We start from the raw sequence: 23,101 nt of genomic DNA on the forward strand, positions 1-23,101 counted from the left end.
TGTGTCCATTCTGTCAACAAGACTAGTTCACGGCGCCTGAGACTCGGTTGCGCATTCATTCATTCATTCCTTCATCACCATGTCTCGATCAGGCCGACGAGGCCCTTGGCTACCAGAGGAAGATGCTACCCTGTTACATCTTGTCCGAACACAGGGCCCGAACAACTGGGTTCGCATTTCGGAGCACATGCAACACCGATCACCCAAACAGTGTCGGGAGCGATATCACCAAAATCTGAAACCGTCGCTGAACCACGAACCCATTTCGGCCGAAGAGGGCGAAGTGATTGAGCAACTGGTCCGCGACATGGGAAAGCGATGGGCAGAAATTGCACGACGACTGGGGAACCGGAGCGACAACGCAGTCAAGAACTGGTGGAATGGCAGCATGAACCGCCGGAAAAGAAACACAGGGCCGCATGGCGCTGCTAAAATGGTGGGATATCGAGCGCAACCCATTCTGGCATCAGCCTCGTCTCTACCGATGAAGCAACTTTATCTACCAGACCAGCTCGCGCACCCACCCTTCTCAGTCTCGGATCCCTTTCACAGGTCCGAAGTCAGCCCTTCAGACACACTAGCCCTGCGACCAGAGCGTCGGTACGACCTGCTTCCACGACCAGGCGGGCATCAATTGTCGGTGCAGACTGATTGCCGGTCCCTCTTGTACCCAGGGTCTGACCAGCCGATCTTGAGTCCTCTTCAACCTCACTCGGCATCTGGTAACCTTCCTAGCCCGGGGGGGAAACCACTCCTTGGGCTCCATAGCTGGTCTCCCACTCGATTAGAGTGTCAGCTGCCCCCCCTTAACTGGCACGAAGCGCCTGTTCCATCTCCCGCGGCGACAGAAGCTTCGCAGGGATCGTATCCCCAGCAGGCGCCATCGCTCGTGTCGGACAACCAGTCGAATTGTTCTATTTCGCCCAAGACGGTGACCTCCCCGCGCCCTGGTGGGATAGTGGGTCAATTGCCGTCTATCGATCTGTGGCCAGAGATGCACCGCAGAAACAGCACGGGTAACTATCCTGATGCCGAGATTGATGGCACCTGGAAGGGGCGGGCACACGAAGACATGAGACTACATCGATCAGGAGGCCGAGCGGATTCGGTAATCCCCGAGGTTACCATTCTCCCAAGCCTGTCACGCCCAGCATCACTTCGCGACGCGGCAGACAACCGTCCAAGTTTCAGCACGACAGAGGGTCGCAGTCCGACCCCATCTAGCGGCAAGACGACCGAGAAAGACACTCGGATGAACGTGGCGCGGCTGCTTGAATGAATTTACGGGAGCAATATCAGTGTGTCATGCTCGCCCTCAAAGCCGGGCCTACTACAAGTAGGCATGGCAACGAGCATGCCAACAACATTTTTTGCTTTATTCGGTCGGGTCTCCAACGACCCATTGTAATAACACGGCGGTAAGTTGGCCATGTGGCGCCCACTTGGAATTTCATGAGTGGCAAGACTCTACGATACCCCAAAATCAGCAAGGGAGGTGGCGGGGTGTTTTTTCGGGTTGCGGGTATCAAGAAAAAATCTATTTCATTGTATTGACATAATGTTGGGCGGGGACTTGACGAGATTATCTCTTTGCGGGCGGGACTGGGAGTCCCAGGGTTTGGGGGAATTTCAGTTGTATTGAGTCTACAACGGATGTTCCAGTTGGACTTCCAGGAAACAGGTTGCAGGGCGAACTCACTGGGATGGTCTTTTTTTTCCTTCTTTCACTTCTTGATACGAACACACCTTGATGGGGACTTTTGATGATGGACAGGCTGGTACATAGCCAGAACAGGCAGGATTGCAGCACGCTGGAACGGCCCACCTATTACTGCGGGCGGGATGCAGAAAATACAATACGGCAAAGTATTGTCTAATTGTGACATTTTTTTTTACGTTTTACGTACATAGATTGGGCTTTCCGACAGTGTACAAACTTGACGAGGTACTCGGGGCCATGAACCTCATGTGCCGTGGCTATCTTTGTTTCTATTGATAAAGTAACTTTTGCAGCCTCAAATGGGTGGCCAGACCGTTTTGGAACGGTTGCTTGTGTTTTTTTGTGTTGTGCGTTGATGTGCATTGATGTGCATGCATCCCACCCACATGTTTTTTGTCAGTTGTTCAATTATTTACTCCCGAGGAATCTTTTGGTGGCGAACCGCGAAGTCTTTCCGACGGGGAACTTGGAAGCTGGAAAGCTGTTGGGGAATGAATGTCAATGATACCATGAGAAGCTGAGGTGAGGTGAGGTGAGGGAGGGGTGGTCGAGTCGACAGGGTTCGTTTCCTTTGTCGCAAGGCCCTGTCTGGTCCACCAGAAATCCACATCCCACCGTCGGTCGGCCGTTGACGAGTAGGTTACTCGGTATTTGGTCCTGGTTATGCCCATTGCTGGGCTGGCAGGCTGGGCTGGGTGTGCCCGTCACAAAAGACCATCACATCACCGGGGGTGGCAATGAATGGCGAGCGCCGCCACGCGTTCGTTCTTCCATTATTGAGAAACAATGACCCCGACCGAGCTGGGGCGGGCAACTACTCTACTCTACGATATCTGTCTGTACTGGGTGTCTGTACCTCGTAGACTTTGGACAAAAAGGGGACTTTGGGGCGCGCCACCTTAACAGAGCCAACCAATCACGCGGCTTCGGCAGGGATTCGAAGTCTTTCCCCCATCCCTTCTCTCAAGCGTTTCTCACGGCAGCGTCACGACCAGGGCTGGCTTTTTTTGCCCAGGGAAAGATTTGAGAGATCGCCAAGAAGCGCTAGACGTCAAGATATCTCGGTCTAGCAAGGGACGAGCAGGGCGAACAAGCGAGGAGGTTTTGCGACTAGGCCTTCCCTGCCGGTGCGTGGAGCCCTTGCCGAGTAGGTACTCGTAAGAAGGGAGGGAGGGGAGATCTTGGATGTCCTTGTGTGCTTGTCAACTTGACCTCCACCAGCCGCTTGAACTTGGAACCTGAACTTGAACACTAGACAAACTGAACGCTCGACGCTGAACCGGGGTCATCGACCTCATGATGACTACAACTACTACTACTAGCCCTGGTCCTGGTCCTGGTTCCTTGGTGACCCCGGCCGCAATGGCGCTCTGGCTTGGAAGTCCAAGGAAACCCCCAGCCACAAAAGGCACCAAAAAGAGACTTTGGGTCGCCGATCGGGCTTCAGCAGTTGGTCCCCGTAGCGGGACAATTGGGACAATTGGATGCATTATTGGGCACATTGGGGAGCTGACCCCAGGATCCATGGGGGTCCCCATCCAGGTCCCAAGCGTTTAACTTGCCCTCTGCCTCTGGCCTCTTTGCGGCACCGCCTTGCCCTGGCCCTGGTCCTGGTCCTGGACATGCCGGCGCGGGTCCCCACTACTACCTACTACCTACGAGCGATGCACAGAGAGGAAACCCAGATACGAGTTACTACTTACCTACCTACGATTCCCTCAGAGAGAGACCCTTGTTGTGTACTCGGTAGAGGCAAGGCTTTCTTCCCTCTTCGCTTGTTTCACCCCGCTAGCAATAGCTATTGTCGGTGGTTGTCGGCTGTTGTTGTGCCAGCCAAGGCTCCCATTCAACCAATCTACCCATCGAGCCATGTATCTGCCTGATCGAAAAGAAGTCGGCTCGGCCGACATTGAAGCGAGAGCGGGCGGGCGGCCATACCACATACAGTACTCGGTCCTTGTACGGGGTACGGGTACGAGGAGGGTCCTTGGATGGGTACGAGGTACTCGGTACAGCCTGGTGGTGCTTTCCTCTTCTACCTATTACTCCGTACGTACTCCGTAGGTACCAGTCAAGGCATGTCTTGTCAATGGCCACAACTAAAAGAGACCCTCGCCTCCCCTGACGGAGTTCCTACTTGTGAAAAGCTTGAGAGTCATTCGCAGCTTGGCCGTGGAGGAGCTGAGGAGCCCAGAGGAGCCCTGGAGGAGCCCGCCCCAAGGGAGATCATGATGTAACTTGCTCCCTCCCTGTCCACAGGGACCACAAAGACTTCTTAGGGGCCGTTGGACTTTTACTTTGTACATACTCTTCTCGTACAATAGACTCGTAGATCAGTGGACAAAAAAATCCATCGCCCTTTTGGACCTACGGTTCCACCACCCAGAACCCTTGTTTTTTTACCAAGTACCTCCCTCGTACCGAGTACTTGTTGTCCGCTGGGGCGGGTCTCTTTTCCATGCCTTCGATCTCGCTCCCCTTTTCTTACGATGTTACTAATAGTACGTGTACGTGTACTGGTAGGTGGAGGCATTGATTATTGATTTAGATATGCTCCTCGTATGGAGCTCGCTCGGCCCCGAGCAGAGGCAAGGCACGGACATTTTCTGTACTGTGAGGGCGGTTTGTTTCAAGCCACGGACGGGTGCCAGTAACCAACTGTGAACAGTGGACGGTGGACAGTGGACAGTGGACACTGGGTGACTGGATAAGAGACGCGGTGTGGTACGGTGTGGTGGAGTGGAGTGGAAGGATCAGATTCAGATTTCCAATGCTACCATACTCGTATTATTCGTGTTTTCTCCCAGACAACAACAAGTTTACCAAGCACATTGTCCCCAAGTCCAAAGCACGAGTACTCAGCATATGTAAGTGATACCAGTGATATTTTTCGAGTACTACTACCGTATGCAACTTTTTTAACCCCGGAAAAGCTACCTCGTTACTCCTCCCTAGGTATGTATGTACCTCCGAGGGACTCCGTGGGTTAAACATACTGTAGCAACTGTAAAAACTGTATCTCCACCCACTCAGCTTTCAGCTTTCGTCTTTTCGTCGACTGAGCAAAAGATCGGCGATCTTTTGTCTCCCAGTAGAGTAACCTAGTCTTCCGCTACGGGTCTGAAGCGAGATGGTCAACGCGAGGAGGACGAGAGTAGCCAGCCAGTGATGACTGAGCTGGCTACCGCCGTTGAGCAAGCATAGGTACCGAGTACTTGATACTCGGGATCAAAGTACAATGATAATGTCGACGAGCAAAGGACTGACTACCTAAGTGAGTATCATACCGTAGGGAAAATATAGCAGGACAAAAAACAATGATGATACCCTTCTGTACCTCGTACTGGTATACGAGGCACACACCGCAATTGGATTGCATTGCAGATCCCGTCGGATCTTTTCTCCTCCAAGGCAAACGTCACAAATGTCCAAAAATGCCAATGTCAGTTGTCAGCCTTGCACCAACGAATATGAATGGCTGATTTGCGAAATCCCGGGTTCGATCTGCATTTGTCACAGCTAAGCGAGCTCACCAAGTCCCAAGTAGGTAGTCAGAAAAGGAAAAAAGGTGTGATGGGCGTCTCTGGCGTTTCTTGTCTATCTTGTCTGCCACGAGACAAAGGACGACACTAGAAAAATCCCTCTTCAAACGACCCTTGTCACCTTGTGGTAGTGGTGTTGGTTGACCCTGGTCTGCGAATTTCAGACTCGAGATTGACGGGCACACGGGCCAGGGTCATGTGTTCCACTTGTCCAGTCCGTGGCTTTTAGTCGGCGAGCCGTTCGCCGTTGAGACTTGGGGGCGTGGCGTTTTTTTTAAGTGCCTACGGAGTAGTGCCTAAGCGTATCGTCTGTACGAGGGACTCGTATACTCCGTACGAGTACTTTGATGGCATAGTCAGGATCTTCGTATTTTTCCTCGGAGGATCTTGTCCTTGTAATAAAGTGTCAAGAGGCATCGAGGGTATATACTTGTACTTATAACTATCCACAACAATGAATCTCGTCCCAGGATCTTGATCTGTTGTCAAGGAGATACTCGTACGCGTACCGATTCACCACGTAGAAGCTTGGACCAGCTGCTTTCGCCTCCCCAACGCCATGCTACGGCCAGCCGTTCAGCCGACAAACCATTATTAGCTAGGGCTGGTTGTTTGTTGGTGTTGGTGTTGGTGCTAGTTCCTCGTACTCGGTACCTGCTCGTTTGTTACTCCTCCTACAGATGGCCTCGCCTAGGGATTCGTACCTTGTCACGATTCACGAAACAAACATGCACGAGCCGATTCGCTGGAACATCATTATTGTTCAATATTGGATTGAAAGGAGGAGGGGGTGCCCCCTTGTCCCTCCGCTCGTGATACTTGTAAGATTGTTTTCGAAGCTCGGACGAGCTTACTCGACTCGGTACAAGTAAAGTGTCTTCCTTGTTGGTATCTGACTGAAAACTCCCCCCGGTCCTTGTTCATTGGAATCTCCCCGTTTTGCATACTCTATTGATCCTTCCTCTCACCCAAGTGGCGACAATTTCCTCGTAGACTTACTCGGTACTCTTTGCCAACACATTTCAGGAAGTCTCAACATTGCTACAAAAGGTGCTTTCGCCCAGTGACGCTGCCGCCTCACTCGTCCCATAGGATTTAGCGACCCAGTAAGAAAAGGCCTCCTTTCGACTTCGGCTCACGGCAGCGGCAAGAATTAACGACAAGGAGACCAGGGCATTTCCTTCTACTCCCCCGAAAATAGGACAGGCATTGCTCTGCCAAAGTCCATGCTGCTGCAGCAGCCCTTCTCTATCCCTTGTCGTTAGTGGAGATGCATGTCCGATTTGGCCACCCCCTTGGGCGCTCCCCCCTTCACCCGTTGAGCCATACCGTTCCATCCACAACGCACACCTAACGACTAGCTGACAAGGTCTGGATGAAAGATGCTGTGTGACTGATGACTGGAAGCAACCAAGATTCAACCATTGCTTGCCGTCCAGCCAAGATCTCAATCCACCCGCCCCGTGTTGTACAGCGGGAGAGCAAATATCTGCGCCTGGAATCAAGTCTTCGGATGTCCACAACCGGTCAATTCACCATCAATATTTCAAACATTTGCCACCCCCCCCCCCCAAATCGTGCCCACCGACAAGTCCCTCTAGGGACGAGGTACATGAGCATTCGTTCCCGCTGTCGGCCAAAAAAAAAACGGGCCAGAGAAGGAGGGGGAGAAAAGGCAATAATCTGTCAAAAAAGTGGATGCCAAAAACGGTGGGACTTACCGTGCCGTCACGCAGCCATCAACCTAGCTGGATGGCGAGACTTTCCCTTTCCCGCTTTTTCTTACTTGAAACTCTGTTGTTTGCTCCAACCGGCTGTCATGGAACAAGAGCACCTATCTGGGCACAGGGATGGATTTGTGGGAAGTCATCGACGGGGGAGGTCAATCATGGCTGATTCCAGGCCAAAGGCGACATGTACACCCTACAAAGGACTTTGGATGTTGGGCACCAGTCATTGCGCCATGCTTTCGAGGTGGAAAGCTCCCTCAATGCCGCGGCCAGTCAGCGAAAGGCACAGGGAGCAAAGAGCGGTAACTACCATCCCCATCATTCCCCATCATCCCTCGACATCGTTTGATCACAAGGCCACCTTGGCCAGAAGAAAGTGTTTCAAGTCGTTGAGCTTTGTCTTTGTCGCAACTGCAACTAGCTTGGTGCATGCCCGTTCAATCACCAACTGCCTGCGAAGCTTAGCCCTGGCCGTCTTTGCTCGTGCCCTCCCTGCATACGAGTTTGACTCCATACTTGTACATGGCCCCCACCGCACTCCGGCATCCGAAGAAGTCAATCGTCCTCGAAGCGTCAGCTCGGGTATCTCGACATCCTCGCAGAGATTCTAGAGGTACAAGTTCTGCTACACCTTGGAAATGCCTCTGGACGAAGCTTCCCCCTGGGCTGTTGGGGAGTATGTCGATCCCTCTTCTACGCTCTTCTTCCATCTTCCTCTTCGACTTGGTGACGGTGGTGGTGGTGGCGGGCAGATGCAGACTAGGTCGAGACCCCGACCCCGACGCAAGACCCATGATGAGCATGACGAGCAATAGATGACGGGGAACAACTGTCGTCGCCAAAACAAGGCGTTGAAACAATAAATCGCAACCAGACACTTTATTATTGGTCCCTCGGGTTTGCCCTGGATGCGACTCTCTCCAGGGCCCGTACCTACGAAGGAGACCTTGGTGTAACACTCCCCATCCAAGCAAAACTCCGCTCTTTTGTGGATCTTTGTCGGCGCGAGACGGTTATCAACGTCGATACGAGATTGGCTTGTTCCTACATACCTCGTACCTAATAATATGTCCACCAAAGGCAGGGTAAGGGCCTGGAAAAGAGCCAAAGTATATTTCTTGGGAACCATTTCGAGACGTGCAAGTTGTGCGAGTTGTGGGCATACACCGCTACCTGCCGACCGCGAAGAGTTGTATCTCGCAAAGGGGACTAAACTACGAATGCTTACTACCCTACTAGGCCTCCCACAAGTCGCTTCTCGCCTGCTTACCGCTTAATCAAGCCCAAAGTAAACTCCTCAAATCCAGATCGGTCGATCTTGGTTTGTTAGAGGCATCTTTTTTCGGTGTCGTTGCTTCCTATTCGGTCGGTCCTCGGATATGCATGCATGCATGGGTGTGTGTGTGCGTGCGTGAAGGCGTGAAGGCGTACATGCAGGTGTGTAGGGTACTGCACTGCAGAGCACAGCACAGACAAGAACAGACCAGACCAGACCTTGTATGGCGTTGGAGGGGATGGAATAATGGAGGACGAGGAGGTGGTGGTGGTGGAGGGGGGCGCTTTAGTCTTGATTCGGCACCTTGCAGATCCTTTTCAGCTGAACCAGGGCCGCCGTCCAGAGCCACCCACCAGACCAGACCAGACCAGGTACTCCGTACTCCTAGAGCCAACCAACCAACCAATAACAAGGCAGTTAGGTAGATATGTACTTGCATTTGGAGATGCAACGGACAGGCTAGACAGACGCCCCTTCCCTCCCTTGCCTTACCTCCACCTTACCTAGTCCCTAGTACTCACCAGCCACTACTTGGTTCTGTAGTCCCTACTGGTCAAAAGTCAGAACTTTGCCATGCCTTCCATTGACTTGCCTTGCCTTGCATTCAATAATCGCAACCCGCCAACCTCCATCCACTACTTATCCACTCTGCCACTGTACCCGTATAGGGCTTCGAAGAAACAAGGAACTGTCCAACGGCCAACGCCCAAAGCCCAACAAAAGACGTTTTTTCCAAGGTACAGTGCATACATACAGTGCATACATACAGTGCCTACATACAGTGCATGCATATGGCGCATGTATCGGACGCAGATGCGGACGCGGACGCGGAACTTGCAAGTTTATTTGCCAACGTTTTTCCTGCTGCTTGCTGCCTGCTGCTGCTAGCCTAGCCCAGCACAGCCAGTACCGGTGGTTGGTGGGTATCAGGTATCAGGTATCAGGTACGAGTGATTCACATCACGATGGCAAGATGGCCAGATGGGTTAGAGGACGAGTAAACACACACCCCAACCAAACCTGGCTGGAGCAAAGAGTGAGTCAACGAGTGTGTGTGATTGCTTTGACGGATCGTGCCATGGGTGAGAGACGGAGACGGAGAAAGACGGGCTTTGAGATGTGCTGTGTTGAGTCTTGCTTGACCTTCTCTCAGTCAACTCACTCATCGCTCCCTCTTTGGCCCACTACTGGCTTAATCATTGATCGCATCGCATCGAATCGAATCGACCCACTCCAGCATCACCCTCTGTCGATGACGGACTTTTGTTGGTTGCTATGCTATGATATGCTATGGTGCAAAACGAGCGAATCAATCACTAACCATTGTCCCCTCACCCCCTTTAGCAAAGCAAAAAAAGTACTTGTACCTGGACCTGTACAAGGAACAAGTAAAGGACGAGACCCGCACACGGCACAGACCCAAAGGCCCATTAAAGGCTCACCAAGGGCAAGAAAATTGGGCATGGGCGGAGATGGGTCTGTCTCTCTTTACCTCAAGTAAGTATGTTTACTTGTTTTTTTTAGGTAGGTAGGTCCCTACTTAGTTACAGGGGGAGGGAAGAAGAGGCAAAAGACCCCGAGTCGAATGCGATTCATGTCCGAGACATCTCCTGCTTTGTTCCGCAGTTTACCTCGTACTATCGCAAGTACATACATCGTCTCCTAGCTTTCCGCCGGCCGATTCGCTAACGGAAGAAGCTTTAGGGAGTGGTGAGGAAGGTGGGAAAGGATTCCAGACTACATTTCTCTAGCATAGCATAGCATGGTATAGCATAGTTGCAATGCCATGCCATGCTGTGCCATGCTGTGTTGTGTCCTCTCCTCTCCTATCCTCTCGTTATGGACGATGGTGACGAAGGAGGGCAAGGGGCATTGACAACCTCTGCTGGTTCTCTACTTGTACCACTACTACCGAGTCGGGTACCGTCTTCGGCTTCGCACCCTCTTGAGACGTCTACTTGTTCGCCGTACAAGTAGGTACTTACTTGTTGGTCCGTGCCGGGGAGAGGTGAAAGGGGAGGGGAGGGGGAGGGCTATCGCGTTTTCTTGCCTCGCTTTGTTCCATATCACCGTCCCTTAATTGCTATGCCTCTGCCCTGTTCTGCTCTACCCTGCCCTGGATAGACTACCACATCCTTTCTTTCCAAGTCATGTCATGTCATGTCATGTCAAACCAGGTGCGAGTTCTCGAGCATTTCCTATCGATCGGTCTTGTCGTTTCTGGTCGGGTCTGTCGTGATTTACATCCTCCCAATCTGTCAATACCTGGCCGAATATCTCCCTCTGAAATGCGGGTCCTCCAACATGCGATGCCATGCGATGCCATGCGATGCCATGCGATGAGATGCGATGAGATGACATGAGATGAGCCATTCCTCCTTACTTACCTACCTACTCGGATCTGGCTCCATGGCGGCCGCCTGCACAAGTACATTGACGTACCTCAGTCATTCGAGACTCGACATTCGACATTCGACATTCGACACTCGAGTGCGCAGATATCCATCTTGCCAAAGAACAAACAAGAGGAAGAGGAGCGTCGAGAGGAGAGCGTCCGGAAGAAGAGGCGGCAGCAGACCTGATCTGAAAATGATGAGAGGATGGCTTGAAATGCCAGCCCAACCCCTGATGACCGACAAGTCTGGCACGGAGAATCAAGGGCCTTCTTCTTCTCGAGTTTCCGGCAGGGTCTCAATGCCTCAATGCTTTAATGCCTTGTTCGGCTTGACGGGTCTGGATGAGCTCGGGGCAGGCTAGCCAGCTCCACAGGTAGGGTCAGGACCAGAAACAGAAGGGATGTCAGTGATCTCTCTCACCCTCCCTCTCTTTCTCTTTTCCCCTTTCTACTCTTCCTCTTCCTTATCGTTCGTCTCTTCTTTACGTTTGCTTGTCCAGCGGCCATACATCCATCATCCGCGGACGAATAAGGACGTGGGTAGGGAAGGGCCAAAGGTCAAGGGGACCCGAGGCACGAGGCGAGAAGCAGGAGGGAAAGTAAGGGAGGAAAAAGAGGAGACGAAAGCAAGAAGTATGAAGAGAAGGGAAGAGAAGAGAGAAGAGAAGAAACCCCCGGCATGAATGAACATGTACGTACGTACCTGGCCAGGCATGTATGTACATACATCAAACATATCGCCAGAAGAGAAAAGGAGAAAGCAAGCGATACTCATACTCTCACTCAGCATGCGCAGTATCCTCGTCGAGATATAGACGAAGTCTTACATCTTATTATGCCTGGGACACAGAACTCAACATCTCAAGAACCCCAGCTCACCAAATACTCGAAGCTGGTCCTTTCTCATTTCGTAGACGTCGTCAAAAGAGTTATCTTTCATATCCCGTGTGATGATCGATGGCTTGGACATTCCCTGTTCCTTCCTTCCATCCAGCCGGCTGAGCCTGATCCATCACTCCCTAACACAAGAAATGAATCAAGAAGAAAAACCCCATATCGTGCATGTCTGTCTGTGTGTCCGTCCATCCCTGAGTCCCTGACACCCGTACACGTCCTTCGCACTGTGGACAACTTTTTTTTGGCGCCCTGCCTGTTCTTTGTGACAAGTCTCAGAATCATCCCAGCCCATTCCACCCGCAACACGCCAGCTCGCTTGCATGCGAAGCACCATCCCTGTAAAATTGCTCGCTCAGTCTTGCATGAAAAAAAAGGCACCTTGAGAGCTCACTCTCATTCGTTTCCCTCATAACCATATGTCACCACCTTCGCCTTTCTCCCACTTCCTCCAAGCAGACCAATATGCCATTTCCAAATCCCTCACCCATCGCTTCGTGTCGAACAACCGACTAGACCACCGTCCTTCCCATAACATGCGCCGCAACTCCACCAATCTCCCCCGTCCACGCCCCATTCTCTGCCCGTTCGACTCGGACGATGGGTATTTGAGGTCGAGGGCGAGATCAATCGCTGTGTCAATGTACTGCTTCTCGCTTCGAACCAGCAGATCTCTCCGCGCTTCATCGCCTTCGCGCCCTTCTGGTAGTGCACTAGCTACAATGCTTCCCGCCATCCGACTGCACATCTTATATTTCCATTTGCCCCACGTCACAATCGGCGTGCCAGACCACACTGTGTCGGCAGCAGTGGTATGCGCATTGCATTCGGGTGTGTCGAGGAAGAGATCCACAACGGCGGCTCGTGTAATGTGAGTCCCTTTGGCAGCCACGTCGGTAAACACGATTCGATCAGCAACTTGCTTGCCGGCCCATTTCTCTGCGTAGCGCTTGAGGTTGTGCTCCCCCAGATCCGGGAAACGCAACAGCCATAATATTGCATTGGGAACCCCCTTGAGGATCTGGAGGTACATGTCGAACGTGGCTGGATCGATCTTGTACAACTGATTGAAGTTGCCCAAAATGACGGCTGAGTCGGATAGGTTTGGAAACAACTCTTTCCTCAGCTTCCAGCGCTTGTCTTGTTCGCGCTCCCAAGCTGCTCCACGTTTGGCGGGATCGTTGTTGTTGGGAGGGCCACTCTCGGCATCCGGCGCACTTTGCTTATGGTCGACACAAAAGAACGTGTCGCGGGCAAAGATGACGTTTTCAGAGTACACCCAGTCCTCGACGTCCTCCACCAACGAGTCCGCCCGAAGGCGATCTTCAATATCTACATTACGTCGCCACGGCGACAGTGTGTCCGGCGGCACGGAGATCGTGTCCGCAAACACGTAGTCGCACCATTCAGCTCCCAGTGTGCCAGCGAAACCCATGAAAGACATATGGATAGGTGCAGGCCGGGCCGCAAACACTTCGTTTCGTGCGCCTCGAGTATACCCGTTGAGGTTGACCAAGATGTGGACATTGTCCTTCACGATCTGGTTGACTAGCCGTTCCACGCTCCACGATGACGCATCGTGGAAGATTGGTGCTTCACGTTCAATCTGTTGACGGTGGACAGAGCCATCCGAGGCAGTTGTAGCGTAGCATATGGCTCTCACTCGCGATGGGTCATGCAGCCCGAAGACGGATTGCATCAAGTGCGCCAAAGGATGATTGTTAAAGTCGGAGCTGACATAGCCCACATTCAGAAAAGGATTCGGAGGCGATGGTGGTGGAAAAACGGTCGCTGGAAGCCATGCGGATCGAAGAGTACAGACAGAGATACGCAAGGCGTTTCGTTGTGAAATCTGTCGAACCTGTTTCGCCGAGAGTGGTGCCGTGAATGTATGAAAGGGAAGCACTGTTGGCGCCGATGGCGCAGTTAACGCATTGGGGAGATATGGTCGAGCGTATTTTCGAGGCGGGTACTCCCTTCGACGTACATAACGGTCCTGATACCATTGCCAGCCAATTTGGCGGATCGCGCGTTCAACGAGTCGCACGACCCTGGATCCTTCCCATCGCTGTCCGGACCAGTATCGGAGTGCTTGTCGTACAGTATCCAGTGTCTGATTTCGTCCATTGTCCCGGGACGACTGCTTGTGCAAGGTCAATTGCAAGGCCAATGAGTCGATGACTGCTGGGGTCAGTGTTCCACATCCCCAAGTTTCCCCTTCCTTGAGCTGCTTCTTGACCATTTCCACCACTCGGTTGATCCAGCCGTGTGGCCGTGACGGAGGTTGTTTCATTCCTCGCTCGTCTACATGAAGACTGTCGCGCAAAATGTCATTTGCGCAAATGCCTCCCCGGCCGTCCCAACTGCACACCGAATTCAGGGCCGTAGCTAGTCCACAAACTGCTTCGGCAAAGTCAGGGTTGGCTGCCACTGCTCGCTTGTAATAGGCAATCGCATCGGACACCCGGCCTTGATCCTTGACGGCGTTTGCTAAATTGGCCAGCGCGATGTCGAAATTTCCGTCGCATGCTACCGCCCGCTCGTACATCTTGATTGCAGCGCCAAGTTGGCCAATATCTTTCAACAGGCTGCCCAAGTTCGTGAACAGATGAGCGTGCTTCTGATCGATATTGAGGCCGTAGTTGTAATACATCAATGCCAGCGACACGCCGGTGCCCGCAACAACTCCTGGTATGTTGGAGATCTGGGAAAAGTTCGAATCGGCGAGGTGGTCGGGATGCACGCTTTGCTGAACGCTAGCGAGGAGGATTCCCACATTGTTCGCTGTTGAAGGACTCCGCTGCAGAGACAAAGATAAGTAGTACAGGGCGAGGATCTCCCTTGTCGTCGGAGATTTCAGGCTCCCAATCTCGGTCGCATTGGACATCCCATCCTGATAGATCTTGGCGAGCGAGAGCAGGCAGTTGCTGGTGGTGGAGATTCCAGCCTGTACTGCAAAGGGCGGCGAGACATATTCTAGCCCAGGAAGATTGCCTTCTGGTGGGAACATGTGTCTGGCAGTTGCTTCAGCGTGCTCGGGAGCCAGCAAAACGGGTTCCTTGCTCTCAAGCTTTGCTCTGACATACTCTCGATCCCGGATGGTGCACAGACAAGCCGACAAAATATCGTCAATCAGACCTCTAATCCCTTGCTTCCTCCGACCTGTCGAGATTAGAATGGCATCCTCGAATGCTGTAGCGGCGGTGTGATTCTGGCCGAGGGCATATAACATATTCGCCTTGGCATGCACAAGAGCTAGCATCCGTCCATTGTCTGCCCCAGCGATTGCATAGCCGCTCGAACCGTAGCCAGGAGGCTGAGACTCGGATACGACCGAGACATTCTGGCTGTAATCGGTGTCGTAGTCATACTGAGCGTTGTCGTATGAGGCAACGGTGCTGATACTCGAAGCGTGGCTTTTGGTATCGCTTTCTGCGTCACTCAATTCGGCCCATGAGTTATGAGCATCTTCACCCCGGACCCGAAGTGCATTCTCCACATACTCAATCACACTGACAGCTTCCCTGGCCCTGTGGCTAGCGCACAGCAGCCCGATTAGATGTTCCACGGCCTCAAAGTAGCTTGGTCGTAAGCTGACAGCATCTGACCAATATTTAAGCGCATCTTCGCGGCGATGGAGCGCATGGCAGGTTGCTGCCAGGTTAGACATGGCTTCAATGTGGCTGGGGTCTTGTCTCAAAACTGCCCTGTACCATTCCTCAGCTTTGACGTAGTTGCCCAGGCCGTAAGCCAAACACCCTGCCAACAGCATACCGTCAACCCAAGGAACATCCGCTTCTTGACATAGCAATTCCATGGTTTGAAGTGCAGTGGCTGCCGATTCGAAGAAGGATACCTGTTGCACGTTGTTGACCCTGGTGCTGACCTGCCTCATCTCATGCGTTGGATGCCCAACTTCATACTGTTGTCGAGAGATATTTTTGGGCTCAATCTGATTCGGAAACGATCCAAATTCTTGCGCGGTCAACGCTTTGGGCGCTCTGAATATGGCAGTCTGTGGTCGGGATGGAATCTCGTACGCGGACTGTTCGCTGCCACTTACCAAAAAGCTGGGACAGGTCTCCCGCCGCTGAGACGGTGGTTGGTCCTTCGACTCCGCTTGGAAGTGTGATCCGGATCTAACGGGTGGTTTGGGGAAAATGGTGGGTTTCATTGCAGTCCTCATGCCCGAGGCAGCATGTGTGCCCGAACGCTGGTCCTTGGAAGAAGACCTGATTGTTTGAAGAAGATCCATATAAATTTTGTTGGCCCAGGCGAAGGTCTTGTCTCTGAAGGCAATGCGTTCTGAACGAGGACCAGGGATAAGAGATACAAGTGTTGGTCCGGTCACAGGAGCTATCGAGTCTGCTATTGCACGGTCACGTAACGAGTAAGGATGAGTGTACGGGTACTGTGGGCCCTGGAAGGCATTCTGGTGAAGATTCCATTTGGACGAGGGCGACTCAACCAATCCCATAGGCGTACCTAGCATCTGCTGGGACATATTGTGCAGATAACTGTCATTTGGCGCAACTGGCAACCGGCCATGTTTTCGAAGAGGATGAAAGTGGTCGAAGTGATGATCCAAAGGAAACCTCTCGGTCGGAGCTCGTGGAAAGAAACGACTGTCTCGAATGGCAGCTGGACGATAGGGATTGTATGTTCCATCTGGCCAATACGGCCCATATAACTCTTGCCCAGCGGATGCGGTAGGTCCGAATTGGGATTGAAGGCTAGCGGGGAGGACGGTGGGGATGTTCGAGCCGGGTTGGACATAGTACCTCTGTGTCGGCTGTATTGGCAGCGTCTGATTGAGCATGGAATCTAGCCCACCAGGAAAGTCCCAAGCTGGGCGAAACGGCAATGATTTCGAGGCCCTGTATGGCTGAGGGTGTATTTCTTGTCTTCCATCTCTTCCCATATCTGTCCCGTCGAAACGGTCTGATCGCTGGGAACGGTTCGTATCTAACCATGGTGACGAGCCGGCGAAGGAAGGTGTAGGCTGCTGAAATGCTGGCGATGAAGCGAGGATGAGATGCTTTGACGCGGGTAATTGCACACTCTTGTCTAATGCAGCTGGATCTGGCTCGTACAACCTCCCGCCATTGGGTGTCTTCCGATGTCTAATCATCTCATGTTCAGCATAGCTGAGTCCTGTAGAACGTGACCGTCCGTGTCCAAGAGCACTCGAGTTAGCGGGGATGGCATATTGTCGAGGAGCCGCACCATTTGGTGGGCGTTGATAGATTTTGGGATCTCTGATGGGATCCATCATATTCAGGGAACGTTGAGGTGCTGTAAGCATCGTATCCAGGGTGTTCGTGACCTTTGAGCTTCGATGAGGATAGTGTGAATTTGCTTTTCTGGCGTCTGTCGAAATGCGGCAGCGACAGCTCAAGTCAGCCTGCCTCAAATGCAGTAGGTGGTCGTCTTGACAACTTCAAGTCACTTGAAGATGAAAGAAGGCAACTGGGCCTGCTCTTGTTCCCATCCCCGATGCTCATTGTGTTCCTCCAGTTTTACTCCTGCGCGCCAATCTCTGCCCGTTCATGGATGAAAAGGTGTTGCAGACAACATCCACAACTCGGGGATTGGAAGGTCAAGTATGTAAGGGAGGAATTTGAACGGGACCAGCTTCGGGCCCGTGCTCGTTGACACCAGGTATCAGATGTCTATTGGATCCGCAGATAGTAAGATGCAAGGGGAGTGGACGATATAGGCAGGAAAGGGACACGTCGAGGGAGCAGCAGGTCGTCGGTCGATCTTTGATCTCTGGGCTGCGAACACGAGAATCAGGGCGGGCAGCGGATCGGCCAGGATTGTGATGTTGTTTTTTTGTAGTTAGAGAGCATGTATGGAGCCCGGCGGAGAGGGAAGCGTAATGGAGGGAGAGGGTGAACTAAGGGATGCTAAACGGTCCGCTTGATATCCGCAGAGGTACTTTCGCAAGAATGTTGATTGAAGCAATGAAAGTGATGCCTTTTTGATACACCTGGAATCAACATCAACTTCTGAAAGATCTCGACAACATCTCTTCCCACCCTGCAGGAATTTTTCGTTCACGCCTCATGCCGGCCACCTCTGCCCATTCTTACGGCCTGTCAACCACGATTCTTTCTTTTTTGCCCTCGTTAGACGCCAACCGTCGCAAAGGGTGGGCGTGGCTTGCGAGAATGGAGCCCGCGATGCCCCTCCCTGGTCGGCGGGATGCCCCCTGGCGGCTTGTGACTGGCCTCAAGACCTGAAGGACTTCAGCAGCCTTGGGGGGCGGAGCGAGTCTGGTGTGTCAGTTGCCCACAGCTGGATGTGTCACAGAGTTAAGTATCAGCTTCATTGGCTCTTTTACCGGACTACGGCTGGGCTACCGCAGCCTGGCTCGCGCCCAGCTGCATTCCCTCAGGCGCCCTTTGTGCCACCTCCAGGCCTTTCGGGCTTAGTGATGACGATGAAGCGGGCGCCGAATGACCCAAGTGGAGTCAGTGGAGGCCAAGGGATGCTAATATGAGCATCAGAGGGACGATCGCGCATCGTGATGTGCCTAAATGGAGCCGGAGCTTTCCATTCCAAAACGCCAGACTCCAGTCAGCTATGCTATTTGCTCACTTGATCACCAGCACATTCTTGCCTTGCGGCGTGACAATGCAGAAGAAAAGAAGCTATCAACGAAGAAGGAATCGAGACCAAAGGCAGGCGGCCAGCAGTCACCGCCCACAGGCGACAAGGGGGGTGAGAAAAGCACTCTGGCTACATACTCGAAGGTGTTGTGGCTTGCTACAAAATTAGGCCAAAGTGTGTCTCTGTCTTGAGCCACGATACTCAGGCGGGGGGGATGGACCGCCTTCTGGGGAAAGCTAAGGGGCAAAACGTGGACCGCCATCCTTCCTTCCCTAGGACGTCTTAGCCGAAGAAAAAAAAGGTACGGAAGGAGAAGCCACATTTCGTTGGATGTGACACCAATGTCTTGTCTTCTCTACCGCTTCCTGTCCTCCCCAAGTCACGAAAATGCCAGCCCGTGTCAAGTCCATCGTGTCCCTCTCTGTCGGCCCATGCACCTTCCGAATGGAACCGGGGTAATGGCGCAAGGTGGAATTCGACAGATTCTGTGCAAGGGGCTTGTAGCACCCTGCGGTAAACTGCAACCAGGTTCCGGCTGGATGCTGCATCTTGTCGGCAAGCCCGGTTGTGTTAGTGACTTGGTGTCACCACGGTCTCAGACGAGAGCAGCCTGGTGCGGAGAAAAGAAATCGAGCGGGAATCCAAGTCTCCGAGTTCTATGATAACGAGTCTCGGAGGCGGGAAGGCTGGATACTGAAGGAGCCTGCGCACATGTAAAAGCTCGAACTTTAACAGATAAAGAAAAGTATCAGACCCAGCCACTTCCAGGAACTCCTGAAACTTGGAAACTTGTTTCCTTCGAAATACAGAGTATATGGCTCTCGTTTGATAACTCACAAGCGAGGTGTTCGTTACAAATTGGGTACATTATTGTATGCTAGCGGCTAGCAACGTCACGTAGAGGCACAAGACAAAACTGCGTTGCCTGTATCAGCAGAAGAGGGTGATGACGCCGGAGCAAACACGCCAAGCACTCCTGTTTGAGCCTCGCACTATCACTAATATCTTCTTGTTTTCTGCCTAGACATCTTTTTCTTTTTCCAATATCCACCGCCGACAACAAAATGCATTACTTACATCGCCAGTCTCGAGCATTCTTCCGTGCTGAGGTTGTTTTCGCGTCGAGCGCAGATTGACACATGTATCACCTCTGGCTGGGCGTCCGGGGCTTAGGGTTCATTTTGAGCTCCATGGGCTTTGGAAAATCACAGTCGAGGTTACAGAAGTTTTCTCTCACAAGAGTCGAAATTATGTTCTATTGTCTTACCCAAATCTTCCCTCGACCTCTGCAAAGATCTGAGGCGTGATTTCGTCGCTGCTATTTCCCTGTACTTGTACAACCAGGCTCGAGTCCGTCTCTCGGTAGAAATTTAACAAAGTCTGACTCGTTTCTTCGAATTTGGCAAGTCGTTTCCTCCATGTGGCCTCGCTGTCATCATCTCTTTGCATCAAAGGTTCCCCTGTGACATCGTCCTTGCCAGGAACTTGAGGATCGTTGAACCCCACATTGTACACTCTTCCAGATGCCGCGTGCGTCCATCGGTTGGCCATTCGAGACAAGATTATATCGACGGGCGTGACGAGTTGGAACACCAGGTTGATGGGTAACAGGTGGGACAGAGCTCTGGCTTGAGTAGCAGTACGGGGAAAGCCATCAAGGATGAACGAGGTGTCGGGCGAATCGGATGCGCGGACAACCGCAGAGGCAGAGCCATTTCCCCTGCCGAGAGCTGCGATTATATTCTCATTGGAGTCGGATGTGTCAAGCCACTTTCTCGAGGTGAGTTCGTTAAGGATGAGATTGAGGATCAAGGGGTCAGGCACAAGGCCACCGGCTTTCATATAGGCTTCGGCTTGCTGGCCTGCATCGGTCTGATTAGCAGCCGTAGATTAGAACAAAGGCCAGGCATATAGCTACCCAGCGCACTCTGCTGTTTGACATTTTCGCGCAGCAGATCTCCAGTCGCAATCGAGCATAGTTGTGGAAAGCGTTTCATGAGTCTTTCAGATTGTGTGCCTTTTCCAACTCCTGGAGCGCCAACTAAAATGATCCTCGCAGCTCGTTTCAGCTTCCGAGGGGCGGTTGCGAAAGTCATGGTAATATGAACGGAAAGGGAACGGACGACAGACGCGTGATTCTGGGCGCACCTGATAGGGCAGTGCCGCCCGTATCAAGTGTCCGTCATGTCGCCTAGAAGGGGAGGTAAGAGTTGCTATCGCAGTAAACGGAGAAGAAAGAAGACGAAAGCAGATGTCGTTGGGACACAAGGATAATGTGCCTCCAGAGAGAGGAGAACAACAGCAAAGAGAGCCGCAGCGCAGCTTTCAGAAAGAGGAGAACCTGAACTACCTAAGTAGGTAAGTGAGGCACCTACGCACCCAACGATGGAGGCCGAAATTTGGTTGAGTAAGCTGAAGAAGTTGGCATCGTGGGGCAAACGCCCAATAAATTTGAAGACTCGGGCCGTAATGCACCGATAAGAAGTTTCCGCTCACCCAATATTGTGTTGCCGCAGAGCCGATCATTCAAGTCACCGGGTATGTAAATCCGCAATTGGTGCAAAGTACTTATGTACCAATGGTAGCGGCGGACAGGAGGGACCGTACTTGGTACAGTTCAGAATGTTGATGATAAGGCTTCATCAAGACGGGTTAAGGCTCTTGGGTCTAGTCAGCTACTGCCGAGTACTCGAAAATACCCAGGATGAAGAGTAACAGCTCAGGCCAGGCACCGTAGGTAGCTTGTACTGACGTGGGCATGAAAGATTTTCCGATCCCTAGGCGCCCCACAAGGTCTAATGCCATGTGCAGCCTCGCGACGCGTCAAGTCGAAATCCGCGAGTCTCAACGCGTCTTCTTCCCCCGCGCTCATTGCATCTTCACTTCCTCCAACATCAACTTTGCCAAATCTCGACCACCCAACAAACAGACGAAATGATGCGGTCAGAGCCACGATTCGATCCAAAGCGGAAACGCATCGACCACAAGAAGACTCAGTTTGCTACGGCATCCTATAGAGAGAACGACTATCCCTACCGACTGTCTTTCTACGATGTTCCTCCCACGCAGGAAATCAGCCTGGAGGAATTCGAGACATGGGCTATCGACAGGCTGAGGAGTATGTTGACAGTAAATTAATAGAGGATATTGTCACTGACCGGGCACCAGTACTGGCGGAGATCGAGGCTTGCTCGTTCAGAAATAAATCGCCGGAAGAGACGTCAGCGCACCTTGAACCTTTGCTCAAGAAATACCTCCCGCTCTCCTCCAACTCAGCAGCTGCCGGCGGCATTGTCGACCAAAGATTGAAGAATCAAAGGCGCAAGGACCATTACTCCCATTATATCCTCCGACTTGCCTTTTCCAGAACAGAAGACCTCCGCAGACGCTTCGCCAGAGTCGAGACCATGCTGTTCCGACTCCGCTTTCAGTCTGACGACACACGGGAACGTCAAGCATTTGTCGAGAGCCTAAACATGGACTGGGAAGTGGTCCAAGAGGAAGAAAAGAGAGCCTTGGGTGAGCAACTTCTATCCGCTACGCCTGGCCTCCGACGCCTCGAGGGAGAGAACTGGTTCAAAGTGGATTGGACTAGGGTGCCAGAACTGGTCGAGCATCGCACAGTCCTTGTTCGAAAAGGCAAAGCATATGTTCCGATGCGCGAACAGACCAGCATGGTGCTCACCGAATTCACAAGCCGGCTAGACAAAGGTCTCGAGCTCACGGCCCGCAATCTACCCAGATTGGACGAAGATGATCGCCTCTCTCCCATCCTCGACCACCTTTCCAAAAACTTTGCCACTCCCGATGCTGGTTTCTCTGACTCGGACTCTTCGCTCGCCGGTGCCGCCATCACTGCGGCCAATATTGACAATCTCTCACAGCATTTCCCACTTTGCATGAAACACCTACATAACACACTCCGAAAAAATAATCATCTTAAGCACTATGGACGTCTGCAGTACACACTGTTCCTCAAGGGCATTGGGCTCAGCTTGGAGGACTGCCTTATCTTCTGGAGGCAGTCGTTCAAACTTATTACTGACGACCAATTCAACAAGGAATACCGCTATAATGTCCGCCACGCCTACGGCGACGTCGGTGGCGACGCGAATCGGCGTGGACGAGGATATTCACCGTACTCGTGCCAAAAGATACTCACAGAACATCCGCCCGGCACGGGAGAGGCCCACGGCTGCCCGTATAGACATTTTAGCGTGGACAATCTCACCGCCATGCTACAAGCCACGGGAGTCCACGATCGAGAGGTCTTGAGAGGTGTCAAGGACGACGTGGAGAAGAAGAGGTTTCATATCGCCTGTAACCGTGTGTTTGAGTGGGCACACAAGCAAGAGATCAAGAAGGTCAAAGATGAAGGTATATGGGGCCCGGCCGAGCTGGAGACGATTGTGCACCCGAACACCTACTTTAAGAGGAGTTATCTGTTGAAGAACCTGGGAAATTCAGCGAAGCAGGATATCAAGATGGAGGATTGAGTTTGGTCTGGCCATCATTCTTTGCTTGTGCGAATGGGTTGATGAAATACAGCTCCCGACCATGAGCACTGAGGCAGTTGATGATGTTATTGGCTTGCAGGCGGGAATCTAATGAATGATAAGTTGCTTTCTGCTGTTTGAGACAGATTAGACACCAGGTCTCTTTCGCGTCGTACATTGTTACTTGTATGGATATCTCTTGACCCTGCCCGCCTCTCGCATTCAGAGGGACTAACTGTCCAGAGAGAGAAACCATCTTCAGGATGCCGAATGCATGATTTGCGAGAAAAAATTCCTTTGTCAATATGCTCTCCATCTTCTTCCGCAAGACTGCATGGAGCGTTGAAAGGCGTCAACACAGCCAGTGGACGTCAAAGATCCAAGTTAAATATGCCGAGGCTTGCTACTAAGTTTACTTCGATGCCCCTGAAGC

General features: G+C 52.3%; 5 protein-coding genes across 5 annotated transcripts; 2 read left to right on the plus strand and 3 right to left on the minus strand.

Annotated features, from left to right (window-relative positions):
- Positions 1-79: 79 nt before the first annotated feature.
- On the plus strand, positions 80-1,279 carry AYO20_02297 (hypothetical protein; the record flags this gene model as incomplete). The annotated part of the gene is made up of 1 exon (XM_022640601.1): positions 80-1,279. One exon carries the CDS (start codon positions 80-82, stop codon positions 1,277-1,279), a length of 1,200 nt encoding a protein of 399 aa, XP_022503250.1.
- Positions 1,280-7,453: 6,174 nt separating this feature from the next.
- Positions 7,454-7,786, minus strand: AYO20_02298 (hypothetical protein; the record flags this gene model as incomplete). The annotated part of the gene is made up of 1 exon (XM_022640602.1): positions 7,454-7,786. One exon carries the CDS (start codon positions 7,784-7,786, stop codon positions 7,454-7,456), a length of 333 nt encoding a protein of 110 aa, XP_022503251.1.
- Positions 7,787-11,966: 4,180 nt separating this feature from the next.
- AYO20_02299 (hypothetical protein) lies at positions 11,967-16,862 on the minus strand (the record flags this gene model as incomplete). The annotated part of the gene is made up of 1 exon (XM_022640603.1): positions 11,967-16,862. One exon carries the CDS (start codon positions 16,860-16,862, stop codon positions 11,967-11,969), a length of 4,896 nt encoding a protein of 1,631 aa, XP_022503252.1.
- Positions 16,863-19,435: 2,573 nt separating this feature from the next.
- AYO20_02300 (hypothetical protein) lies at positions 19,436-20,268 on the minus strand (the record flags this gene model as incomplete). Its single annotated transcript, XM_022640604.1, has 2 exons — positions 19,436-20,034; positions 20,091-20,268. 2 exons carry the CDS (start codon positions 20,266-20,268, stop codon positions 19,436-19,438), a joined length of 777 nt encoding a protein of 258 aa, XP_022503253.1.
- Positions 20,269-21,106: 838 nt separating this feature from the next.
- Positions 21,107-22,668, plus strand: AYO20_02301 (hypothetical protein; the record flags this gene model as incomplete). Its single annotated transcript, XM_022640605.1, has 2 exons — positions 21,107-21,290; positions 21,341-22,668. The coding sequence occupies 2 exons, from the start codon at positions 21,107-21,109 to the stop codon at positions 22,666-22,668; spliced, it is 1,512 nt and encodes a 503-aa protein (XP_022503254.1).
- Positions 22,669-23,101: the final 433 nt, after the last annotated feature.

Source organism: Fonsecaea nubica (genome assembly GCF_001646965.1).
Source record: "Fonsecaea nubica strain CBS 269.64 chromosome Unknown Scaff10, whole genome shotgun sequence".
Classification (NCBI taxonomy): domain Eukaryota; kingdom Fungi; phylum Ascomycota; class Eurotiomycetes; order Chaetothyriales; family Herpotrichiellaceae; genus Fonsecaea; species Fonsecaea nubica.